Here is a 12,747-nt window from a genome sequence, read left to right on the forward strand (position 1 = left end):
AACCCCCCCCCCCCCCCCTTCTGTGTGTGTGTGTGTGCGCGCGCAGAAGTCCCACTCTGGTGAAAAACATGATTTCAGGCCTGGGCTTTGGATCCCTAAACGCCAGCTACCAGGTAAGGAATGCTCTCTCCTCCCCCCATTTATCTCTCTATCTCTCTCTCTCACACACACACACACATAGCAGCCAATCACAATCAAGGGCACTAATATCAATTCCCTCTTATAATTAGCAGATTCCCTAACGACGTTCACACCACCTCCCTCCACTTCCTCTCACACCAACACACACTTTCACCTCCCACCTCACTTTCTCACACATGCACACCCCCACTCCCCTACCTCTGCACACACACACAAACACACTCTCGACCCATCTCTCCACTCCTACGCAGAGATACACCGAACCCTTGCGACTGAGATGATTTATAGCGTCAAGAAGTTGTCAATTAAGGTTACCGCATAAAATTATCACTTGTCCCAGAAAATCCATCTCTGAGAATTCCTTTAGTCCGTTTTTCCCCCCTGTGTGAGAGGGGAGGCAGGGTGACTCTCTCACTCACCGGTGTCCAACCTGTCTCATCTACAAACTGCTGGATATGAGTGTTTGGAGCAGTGACAGAGCTGCCCCTGTTGTTTTCTCCTCAGCAGACATTGATGTTTCACAGTGTTTGTGTATGTGTGTTTAAGTTGAGGTTGTGGCTCAGTCTCGCTTGACCTTCCTTCTTAGACTTTCATGTGAACACACACACACACAAACACACACACACACACACACACACATACTTATGACAGGGACTTTAATATACAAGCACAAACCTTTATGGGGAATGAACTGTATATAAGTGCCCCCTAGTGGTTTGTCAAGTTCACTAGCAAGTTGGTGGGTTCAAATATGCTCCAAATGAAGCTCTCATCAGTACATAAAGAAAATCTCTCCACTATTCATTTTAAACAGTGTTTTACATCTTGTGTAAATGTAAATGTGTAAGTTCATTTTACAAAACACTTTATGAGCATTACAGCTTAAATATATTAACGTCAAGTAGAGTAAGATGTTTCTATTTACATGGTTGTGGTAGACGAATGATTTATTACCCGTTTGCCATTATCATCTTCTTTAATTTAATACATCGGAAGTTTATTTAAAAAAAAAACAACCTTAAATGTAACCCAGCTCCTTTTAAATTAACTGGACAACTGTGTGTGTTGTAGGCGGCTCTGGCAGAGAGCAGTCTGTCCTTACTGAACAGCCCTTCCCTGCTGACCTCTCCGTCTGCGGCCAGCCTCAACATGCTGCATGTGGGCCACGATGATGTCAGCTCCACTGTGGAGCAGGTCAACAGCAACGGGAGCTGCAGCCCCACGCTCAGCCCTCACCAGTACAGGTATCCGCACACTGTATGGACACACAAATGCACGCACACAAACGTGAGGATGCGAGCGGGCAACACAGAACTGCTTTAACATCACTCCCCCTCACTAAGCATTTCTACATGTATGGTGTGTTCACATGGGCCAGTGAATTAGACTAATTGTGAAAATTTTTATTAGCATGTCAGTGTTGTCTACCATCTTATAATGGAGGTATAATGGCAGTACTGATATTAGAAGAAGGCTGACAAGAGAGATCATTTTAGTTTAGTGGGAGAGAATTTTACACTACAATCTAAAACATCAAAGGAAACCTTCCTCCCCCTCGAGAGTGTAAGTTTTATTAAAATCTAAGTGCTTTTTTCTGAGGCTTTTCCACTCAAAATATAGAAATAAAACTAGGTGAATTTTTTTTTGTTTGTTTTTTTTTTACAACTAATGGTTACATTTTAGATTATAAAAAGGTCAGTTTACAGCAAATTAAATGGTTGTCTGTTATCCAGAAGGGCAGTTTAGCATTTGTTTGCTTTTGCAAAACATTACATGTATGAAAATTCAACAATGCCTCTTTCCAGACATAATAACACAGTCGCACAGAAAATTTAATTTATTTATTTATTTGATTGGGACAGTACATGTTAATGAACAAACATGGAATACATGTATGTAAACATGTCGGATTGTAGCTACAAGCTCATTTCCATCCGTAGTCCCACACATCCGCAAATCCGCATACCTTTAAATGTGTACTCTATTTTCGACCACTCACCAACCGAAACCGTAACAGATTATATTGTTGAGTTGACCTACATACTGGGTAGCATGCGTTTTGAACATGGCAGGAAATATTTGGTCTCAGAAATTCTGCTGTTGGCATCTGCCTTTAAGCCTCTACCCCTCGCTCCGCTAACAGCTAGTTCCTCTCTCCTCCAGCCACCAAGTGCATGTGAAGGAGGAGCCCACTGAGGTGGAGGAGGACAGTCGGCCAGTATCCCTCCTGGCCGGTGTCACACACAGCCTGCCATTGCCAAGCGATGAGCGCGACCTGGAGGAGGACCTTCCCACAGAGGAGCTGGAGTAGGACAGATCCACGATGGACCAGAGGGACGAGACATAGCGAGATCAATCCCTGAGCCCTCTCGTCAGTGTGAAGAGGAAAAGACAGCTACAGTACACTTAAGAGAAAACAGAGAAAAAAGAGAATTTTTTTTTTAAGAAAATGCAAGCAACCATGGACAACATTGAGAAACTCCAAACAGGGTTAGATGACCTCCGTTACTTTCAGACGCAAAAACAAGACTGTGGAGCACTGCTTTACCTCCTTGTGTTTCTTTTCCAACACTTGGCTCAGAGGTGTAACACCACTCAATGCATACACTCTCACACAAAACACACAGACACACACTCATTCACTTGTCAAACCACGTCTCATAATCCTCCCTGGTCAAATCAGCTTCTGTGCATAGACCCCAGAGGTTTGGACACACGCTCTCCTCCTCGCCCCACCACTCTCGGTGTTGTCTCGGGCTCCCTGGCTAGCTGTGTTTATCTCCACGTCAGTTGAGAAGACACACAGGCGCATGCGTGTTAGAAAGAGGAAGACACACACACACTCACAGGATCATGTGTATATAGATCTGGATCAGTCACCAAGGGTGAAGAAGGAGTGTACCTCTCCGTCTTCCCCCTCTTTGAGTCAGTCACTTGCTTTTTCATTTTCATTGATTCGTTTGAAATTAAACTGTTGGGCTTCAAGATGGGAAGGAAGGAAGAGTGTTTTCAAATATTACCTCCAAAAGTGCTCCAACACTTGGCTCCTGTCTCCAAGTCTGTGTGTGAGCCCACAGAGAGGCTGACCCGGGAGAGGAGGCGTGGCCCAGGTCCCTGTCCAAACTTCTGCCCCCGGCAAGACACTTAGTGACGGACATCTTTTAAACTCTTTGCTTCTAAGTGAGATAAAAAAGAAGACATTCCCCTACCCCACCTCTATCCCTTCCCATCCCTACCGAAAAGACTGCAGGAATAGGACCATTTGGTGCTCTCCTTCTCCTCTCCTCCGTCTGCGGATGGAGTGATGAGCTTCGAACACTTTGAGAACGAGAAGAAAAGGGGGGAAGCAGAGAGAAGTGAGGGAGGAAGCGTCTACAAAAATATTGTGACTAAAAAAAGAAAACTGTTGATGATTATGGAACATAACAAGAAAAAAAAACGTGTGGTAGCTTTTGTCATTTCCTTTTTTTATTTGATGTTATTATCATTGTTTTTTTTTTGAGGATCAATATTTCCACGGTGGCGTTCTGTTTCGACGTACCTTTTCTAAGGATGCTGTTTTTGTTTTTGTATTGTAATTTGTTTGATTTACTCTGGCTGTTCACACCATTCCAAATGAGTATTGGCACAAAAAAAGAAAGCGCAGTATTGTCCCAACTTGTGATACCCGACCCCCACTCCTGCCCCTCTCCCTTTCTGTCCCAAGTGTAGCAGGCAAGAAATTTGGAAATAGCACTTAAAGTTGCCATTATCCAGACAGATTATTTAACAGCTGACCTTTTTTTAAAATTCTCTCTCATTCACTCGTTTTTGGTTGTGTATTTAGTTGAGAAATATCAGTAATGCTTTAAAAAAAAAAAATATATATATATATATATATTATTACTGCAGTCAGAGAATACCTCATCCCACAAAGGTTCTGCCTGGAACTGTGTCCAAATTGATAAACAAATAAGGGGGAATTCTTTCTGTGGGACACCAAAATGCGGCAACTCTGCTCAGCTTCGATTCAAAGCTCTATGGTTGTAATAGTTACTGTGTAGAAGCTATCTGCAATTCACTGTGTGAGTTTGTGTAAAAGGAATAGCATGTGAGATTTATTTTTTTGTTTGTTTTCCATGAGCATAAAAGCATTACTTTTCTCTTCAGTGCCATACCAAATTTAACTTTTATTTTAATCTAATATCTGCTTATTCCCATTTTATTTTTGTTACAGGTAACCAAAGAAATATGTAGAAAACCAAAAACCCTGTAGTTTATTTTGCCCTTTTTGAGTTTTTTTTTTTTTTTTCTTTTTAAAGAATTGGCCAAAAGACAACAAACCAGGAGTTTGAATTCTTATTATTGTATTCATATAACTATTTTGTTGAAATTATACATGACTTACAGTGCTGACCAGTCCAAAAACCAAAGTGTGTAAAGCAAACTAGAATTCGGAGACATCAAAGCTTTTACATGATAAGCGGTTACGATTGACTCACATTAGGTATGAGGCCAAAAACTAGTATTAACAAACCTCGCACAGTTCCTCTGAAAAACAAAAAGAAAACAAGCACTTAGAGGTGAAACCTGTCTCTCCTACGCTCAGGCTAAACTGTTCCAAACACAATCCTAGGACTGGCCCTACTACTGTACTGCACTCGTGAGGCATCTGAACACAGCACATATTGTATGTACCTTTACCACCTGAGATGCCAACAGAAAGAGAGGTTAAATACAGAATGAAAATATTTGGCTCTGTCAAGTCAACCTGGCTTTACAGGATACTTTATCTGGTGCTGCCGTAACGAACATTTGGAGTTTTTTCTAGTAAACAAACATACCCTCTTCATCTGTATGTAGTATTGGCAGGAATAGGAGATAGGTACTGTAATGTGGTTACAAAAGTCACATCTTGGGAACAACTAAAAGTAATTTTAAAAATATACCAATGTAAGAGGAAAATAACCAAGGGACACCATGTAATCAAAAGTTGGGTTCATATTTTCATACTTTTTCTCAAACTATCTCTTGCACTTCAGACAATTTTTCTTATTTAATGAAAGAACCTTTCTGATGACTTTGCATTCAAAAAGGACTGTTTCCTGATTTCTAACAAAGTACAAAGTGACAGACAGGCATCTTGAAACAAGAAAAAAACCAAAAATAACACTACCTCCTTTTCAAAACGGTTCAACACATAGCCAATGGGAGACTGAACTCTCTTAAATATTTTTTTTCCATTCTTCCTGGATGATAATAATAATAATAATGAATGCCAAAATTGTTGTTACACCTACTGTATGACTTATGACACGCATAAAAAAAGAAGGTATTTGGCGATCCGGACTCTCTCTGCTTGAGCCCAAAAACATTGAGACGTTTCACTTTCCATGGAAATTAAAAATTACTACCTCTCCTTAAACCACATCTAAAGCACTCTCTACGTCTCAAAGTGTGTTGTGAAGTGCTCACTATATATGAAAAGTTCAGCTGTTTCAAACTGACCTTACACCAGATTAGCACTGAGCTATGTGAACAGCCTCTCAACAGTGTGTTTTGAGTGTATGTGTGCATATTCATGATTTTAGCCAATGAGAAACTGGTCGTTAATGGCTATGTGATGTTGCAAGGAGCTGGTTGTCAGGTGTAATGATGGGCAGAATATATCAGTGCTACCACACACACACACACACAAAGGGGTATAGTGTAACATAAGCATAGAAGCAGGGCTATGGGTTAGTGCAACAGAGGCTCTGACCATCCAGATATCCAAAGACCCACAACACAGCAGCACCTGCTTCACCAAAACACTCACAGAGACGCTGAGAGGACTAACACACACTTAATGAAACTCATCTACTAGTAATATCCAAGAGGAACTGCTGCATACAGTACATAGATGATCTCTGACTTGTGCTTTAAGGTACACCTGTAAACAAAGCTGTTTTATAAAGATGTAGATTGTTCACAGGTCGCCATGTAACACTTCTGTTCTTTCTCCAGCTTGGCATAACATGATGTATTCTTGTATATTAATGCTTGACTTATCTCTCCAGGGCATTCTTTCACATTTTGTCCTTTGATTTTCTCTTCTTTTTGTTTTCTTTTTTTTTCTGCACCTGTTTAGCTATTGTAAAGCTTTCAGCTCTGATTCTATACTGTACTGCTAATGCTGAAGTATATGTATTTATCATATTAAGTGCTGCAGGTATCTTGGTTTATTAGATTTGTTTTTGTTTCTGTTTGATTCCACTTTTTCAGTTCTTCATAAAACGTCTGGGACGCTGATTTTTTAATTGTATTATCTCTAAAAAAAATGAAAAGAATAAAAGTTAGATCAGTGGTTTAGGTAACACCTGTTTGTATATTTATCTTAGCTAGGTCTATTTTGATACTTTTTTGTCTCTGTACTGCATTTATGCATTTTTAAGGAAAGAAAAAACACAAATGGAAAACAAACTAAAAAGTTGCTTCATTATGTATTGATACCTCAGAAGGACTTTTTCTCAAAGACAGGACCAAAACCTTGGAAAAGAAAAAGAGAAAAAAATGTAAGAATATGTAGCCCCTCTCTTGCTTTAAAAAATGCGGAGCTCTAGAAAGGTATTGCTGTTGGTCCTCTCAGGTGCCAATATGTGTCCCAGCTCCCTGTGACCCTGACCCCTGACCCCTGACCCCACATTCCTGTGCTGAACCCCGACACGCAGAGCTGTCAATCATCTGCAGGCGCCATGGGGGTGTGACTGAGTCACATACCTGACTGGGGGTGACCAGTCACAAACCTCATCTCTCAGTCCCACAGAGGCAGATCAAAGACTGACACTGTTGCATTTTTGATACTCCTTCTCTTGCGTAGTCTCAATACCAAAATGTGGAGTGACTCTCAGAGATGCAGCTCATCCTTTGACTACCAAAGGCATTGTAAGCAACCATTTGCTTAGTCCAAACTCCTGAACTCTAACCAAACTGTAACCAAACCAATGCCACAACCTTAACCAAACAAAAACCAAGCTACTTCCAAAACTCTCCATCGACTTCACTGATCACCTTTACTGATAGCTGTTATCTCTCGTACATCCACGTAATGGTGTTGTAGGACCAGCCTGCAGCCTATTGGCTGGTGACTGACTCAGAGGACACAGGGAGCCCAAATCCTGATGTGTGATTGGACAGTTCTGAGGTGTCACGTGAGGGGGAAGGGACTCTCAAAGTGGAGCTTTGCCTGACGGTATTATCAAGTAGACAGCCAGAATCCGATGGAACTACCACTTCAGCTCTCCTCGGGTTAAACCTTAGGAATGTGTGTACATTTTCAGCAGTGACTCTCTGAATTGTTTCTTAGTTTCAGTTTACCTGTTTACCTCTCTTTATCCTTTGGTTTTTGTTCTGTTTCTTGTTATTTGAAAGTGTGACCCGAGGAAGAGGCGGGGACAGGGACTGGGTGGAGGCTTTAGACAGACAGTGGAGCCCAGCCCTCTGACCCTCCACCCCGGGTAGCCATGTAATGCCAGTCACTGCCCTTTCCTTCATGCTGTATAAAAACACACATATATCTGTGTATTTGTAACCTGAATCTTCTTGTGTCTGTCCATGCAGACAATAAAAAAAACTGTACAGTAGGTCTAGTTGCATGTAATCTGTACTAATTATTGACAATGGCATTATAAAATGCAATAAAATACTTATTACACTGTCCTACACTGCATCCTTGTTGTTTCTTCTCCAGAGATATATAGCAGTGGTTCCCAGTGTCTGAGACCTCCAACAGGGTTCCCAAGATAAATCTCTGAGGTCACAAGATGAACAGAATGGAAAGGCAATATATTTCTGCAAATTTTCTCTTGTGGATTACTGGTTAATTATAACTCCTTAGACCACATGTTTTGAAATATTGTCTGCAAAGAAAACTTTACTCACAACGACCATAAAACTTCAACTAAAAGCCCGGACTTTTATTTTCTTCAATCACTGAACTCACCCTTCCTATATTTCAGACGGGCGTCTATATGAGACAGGCTTTTAATTTCTTTCCCACAAAACTCTTGCTCAGCAAAGATGGGCAATATGCTACCATCGAATTGTTTATTTAACCCAGTATGAATATTACTTGTACATAAATGTGGCTTTTTTCATCTCTCTTGTTTACAATGCAAATAAGTCTGAATTGTTACCGTAAAATTAACAATTGAATTGTGAATTGTGATTTACTATGTGTAGCATTTCCATATTGACAATAGTTTAAACATTTATATTTGTGTGTGCAACCTAAGCAGCTTAGAACTATAACAGGTGACTTGGTGGGCTTTAAAAGGTTTTATACATCCAAAGAACTTCTATTAAAACCAGATCAGGTGTCTAATTGAGACCCATGTTTATTTGTCAAAAAATATAGGCCAGTAAAAGGGACAGGCGTCTAATTGGGACTAGGCTTTTAATTGAAGTTTTACGATACTACTCATAATGATAATGCTGTCATAAGGTATGATGAGGAGCTGCAAACATTGCTTCATTTTAAGGGGTCATAAGACAAAAAGGATTATGATAAAAAAAAATCCCTTGAAAGCAGTTTCTACTGTTAAATACTGTCTTTTATGTTATTGTGTGTAAAAAAAGTCCAAACCTGTAAGTGAAGCTCGTTGTAAAATATATACATGGGTTGGATATAATAACACCTGTAAAGCATAATGAAATTCACTAAAGTAGTGCAACACTACTACATTAAAGCTTCAGTTTTGTTAAAACTGTGTCAGAGGTGTTGATTCAACCCTGTTGTGATTTTTGAACTTGTGGTCAGACTTGTATGTTTGAATTTCATTATATTTTACATTACTGTACCCACTTCCCTGCAACTAAACATGAGCTATTAAGATGAGACTGTCACACACAAACACACTGAAGCGGCAGCGCTATACTTGTAGAAAATAAACTGTGTCAGATGCAACTACTCTACAATCACAGGTACCCAAAGGTAATTTAATCAAATCTACAATTTTCACTGTGACCTTTGCCAGGCTACTTTTCATATAAACGCGTCGTACTGTATAGGTAAAATGACTCTAATGAAAATTACTGGTGCTGTACCAAAGGTCCATGTTAACATTAGGTTTACCAGAAACATATTTAATACTAGCCTAAAACTAATATTTTGACACCTCAGAATCAATAAACTGGTCATTTATCATGTCCTGAAAAGGCTCATTTTCTTGTTAAACCTCTTCAAAGTGTTATATCTGCAGTTTAAAAAATTACAACCACTGCCCCAAATTGTTTGGTGGTGGAGGGCTCATAATGCAATTGTCTTGAGGAAAGTTGATACCTGATCATTTGTAATTTTACTTTTTATACAGAAAATACGCTTGTATGCTTGTTGTTAATAGTCTTCATATAGAAAATCCTAAAGCCTTTACAGAATGCATCAAATTATTCCTATGATACCACTGCAGTGTAGTAGTTAGTCACGTGTCAACCTCATTAGATGACAACCTGCTGCTCAAACTTTTCCTTGAGCTATAAGTTCAGCCCTTGTCAGACCTGCAGGCCTTCAGAGAGGTCAGCTTGTGTTGTGATACAGAGAGTGGCCACCAGGAGGAGTAAACAAACCGGACAACACAAGCAGCATCTCATAAACACTAACCCAGCAACAAACATCTCTGTGGTCCACTGACATGGTCCGACCAATAGGGTGGGCCAGAGAGTGCAGAACAGACAAGAGCACTGAATGAACTACCTGTAGTGTGTGTGTTTGTGTGTGACGTATGTGGTAGAAACTACTTTTTGTGACCAATGTGTACTTTTTGTTCACTCGCCTTCTCCATTTTCCCTTCTTCTTCATTACCTGTGTCTCTCTCTCTCCCTCGCAGGCTTGGCACATGCCCTACAGCTTATCTTTAAACTCCAGCACTCCATCATGGATGTGTTGCCACGGGGAGAAAAAATGGAAACTGGCTGGGTGTTTTTTTGGAAAGTTGAAACTTTGTTTCATCTTGTGCTTTTAGTGAACTTCTCCGTTAGTCAGCTGGGAGGAAACTCACACTTGACGCTTAAATCCCTGTGACATCTGGTTTTGGGAGAGACCCCGTCCTAAGCCTATTACAGATACACATGCACACATACACACACATGCACAAACACACTAACTGGCATGAACACATTATGAATACTAAGCAGAAACCTAGTGCTATATACTTGTACAAGGTGAGCCAGGGTGCAGTGCAGCACACAAAGAGGTTATTCTTGGCGTGACATATTAGTGTTTGGCAAACCTGAGTCTGAAGCACTGAATATATTTCTTAATGCTCATCTGGACAGAGTAAGCAGTAGCTGTGTGGACACGAGTGTATTTGCAAACCTGTTTGTGTGTCGGAGAAGGACTTTCACACACGCCGATGCATCTGTTTGCTTGTGCCTGTGTATGAACTCGCAATGCTAAATCAATATGCATGTGTGTGATTGGGTATGTGGGTGGGTGTGGAGGCCTTCTAGTCCCAGCAGAATGGAGAGCACTGAGGTCCAGGCAGACCCTGTGAGTCACAAAATAAATTTACTGAGAGCCATGCTAACATCTCTCTCCATCATCCTCCCTCGCTCTTCATCCTCTCCATGTCTGTGGCTGAAGGAGTGAGCTGTCCTCCAAACAGCATATTGACTCACTAAAAACAACACAACATACACACAGTATGCGTTCACATGGCTCTGCATATTAAGTCTAATGAACTGAGACTTTCTCTTTCTCTTGTGAAAACATTTCATTTTTTATTTATTCTATAGACTGACAACATTCAAAGTGGCTTAATTAGATCCCTTTTAGACCTCTCTAGGGTCTGATTGCCTCAAGTAATTTGTCATGTTCTGTACGGTTCAAAATCCTGTTTATAACTTAGTCTTCTAAAATAAGGAAAAGTCAGGAAAAACCAATGTGATAAAACTATATATTTATTGAGTTTTTTAAATAGGGCCCGGGGTCTCTTGGACCCCAAAAAGAGCATAAGGGTTAGTTGTTTAGCTTTAAATTTGTCAGAAAAAAATGAAATGAAAAAATGTCCATCATAATTTCTCAGAGCCTCAGAGCCCTTCATGTTTGTGAATATAGTGCAGCATCTAAACATATTCAAATCTCTAATAATATAAAATACAGAAAAATTATCACATTTGAGAAGCTAGAAACAGCCAGTGTTTGATATTTTTGCTCAACAAAATGTTTTAAATGACTAATCGATTATCAAACGTGTTGCAGTTTGATTAATCGATTAATCGCCTAATTGTTTACAACACTAATTGTATCAATGCATTGTGTCTAAATAGGGCTAATTCATTGGCTTTGATATGTGAAAATAAATAATGACTGAATCAGTCATCAATTGTCAATATACTTTGAATCAATCTAATATACTCCATAAAAAAACACTTTTCCTTCCCAAAATACAGCCAAGTAGTTTCTGGGGGGTCAACATCCAACATGCATTTCACAAACAGACAGCCAGGGAGAGCAAGGGAAAAGGTACACATCACAATACTGAGTTAATGGTATATTACAGTGTGCACAAACTGCACACTTTGCACAAATGCTGGGTCATTGTCCTGGTTTTTAAATAACTAGCCAGAGAAGTCATGAGCCTGATGAAAAAGTGGATGAAACTGCAGGACTCCATGTGTGGCAGAGAGAGAGAGTGAGAGAGAGAGAGAGAGAGGCCCAGCTACAGAACAAAAGCATCTTTGTGAGTGATTGGGACCACATTTTCACCCTCTCTCTCTCTCTCTCTCTCTCTCTCTCTCTCTCTCTCAAGAGAGCTTCAAGTCAATCTCCTCCCAGTCACACCACATTGTTCAAAACCACTGAAACAATCAATGTCAAAAGTTTATGATAATACTCTGAGAGGGTTTCAGCAGATACTCTCTGTATGCATGTAAACACACACCTACACACACACATACACATACACACACCATACTCACATACAATCTCTCTGTCTCCCTCCCTCTCTCTCTCTCTCTCTCTCTGCCTCTGTCTGGACTCTCTCTCAATCTCTACATTTCCTCTCTGTCTGCCCCTCCCACCCTGCCTGTCTGCTGATCTGATGCTGGGCAGGGTCTGGATGTGGCATCTCATGCAGTCTGGTCCTAGAGCAGTAGAGCAGCTCTCACCTCAGTCCTCCAGCGCTGGCAACCTGCTCTTTCTCTGCTGGATCTCAGTGGACTGGAAAGCCTCTAAAGCCTCAGAGGCCTAAGCAAAACAAAGAACAGGTCTACGTGCGAATCGAGAATTGCTTTCAACATAGTGAACCATGGTATGATTGTGGGGATGACTTGACCTTGGTATAGTATGTAGCAGAACTTATAACTTGTGTTTATGCATTGGTACTTAAATTCTGACAGAGTTGTGACTCAGTTGCTGTAAAAAAAAAAGTCAACTAAGCAGTTACATAAAAGGGAGTGCTTTATTGTAATACAAGGTGGTGGCACTTACACAATATTCGCAACTACTTTATATTGGCTAAGTATCACACCAAAAAAAGAAACAGAGGCGTGGGTTTAGATTTTTTACCATAACAGTAGTAGTGTATTGCTGCAAGAACTCATGGTCACAGTGAGAGACATTAAATTGCATTATTTTTTTATATAATTCCA

The 12,747-nt window shown here is 40.3% G+C and overlaps 1 protein-coding gene across 3 annotated transcripts in view; it reads left to right on the plus strand.

Annotated features, from left to right (window-relative positions):
• The window catches only part of foxp4 (forkhead box P4), a 96,798-nt gene extending 88,980 nt beyond the window's left edge, over window positions 1-7,818 (plus strand). For all 3 annotated transcript variants that reach the window (XM_046076283.1, XM_046076281.1, XM_046076282.1), the window contains exons 16-18: window positions 47-113; window positions 1,213-1,385; window positions 2,305-7,818. In XM_046076283.1, the coding sequence (XP_045932239.1) occupies window positions 47-113; window positions 1,213-1,385; window positions 2,305-2,452 (388 nt within the window). In that variant the 3' untranslated portion in view covers window positions 2,453-7,818. The remainder of the gene's footprint in view (window positions 1-46; window positions 114-1,212; window positions 1,386-2,304) is intronic.
• The last annotated feature ends 4,929 nt before the right edge of the window (window positions 7,819-12,747 follow it).

This window comes from Micropterus dolomieu, linkage group LG18 (genome assembly GCF_021292245.1).
Source record: "Micropterus dolomieu isolate WLL.071019.BEF.003 ecotype Adirondacks linkage group LG18, ASM2129224v1, whole genome shotgun sequence".
In the NCBI taxonomy this organism is placed as follows: domain Eukaryota; kingdom Metazoa; phylum Chordata; class Actinopteri; order Centrarchiformes; family Centrarchidae; genus Micropterus; species Micropterus dolomieu.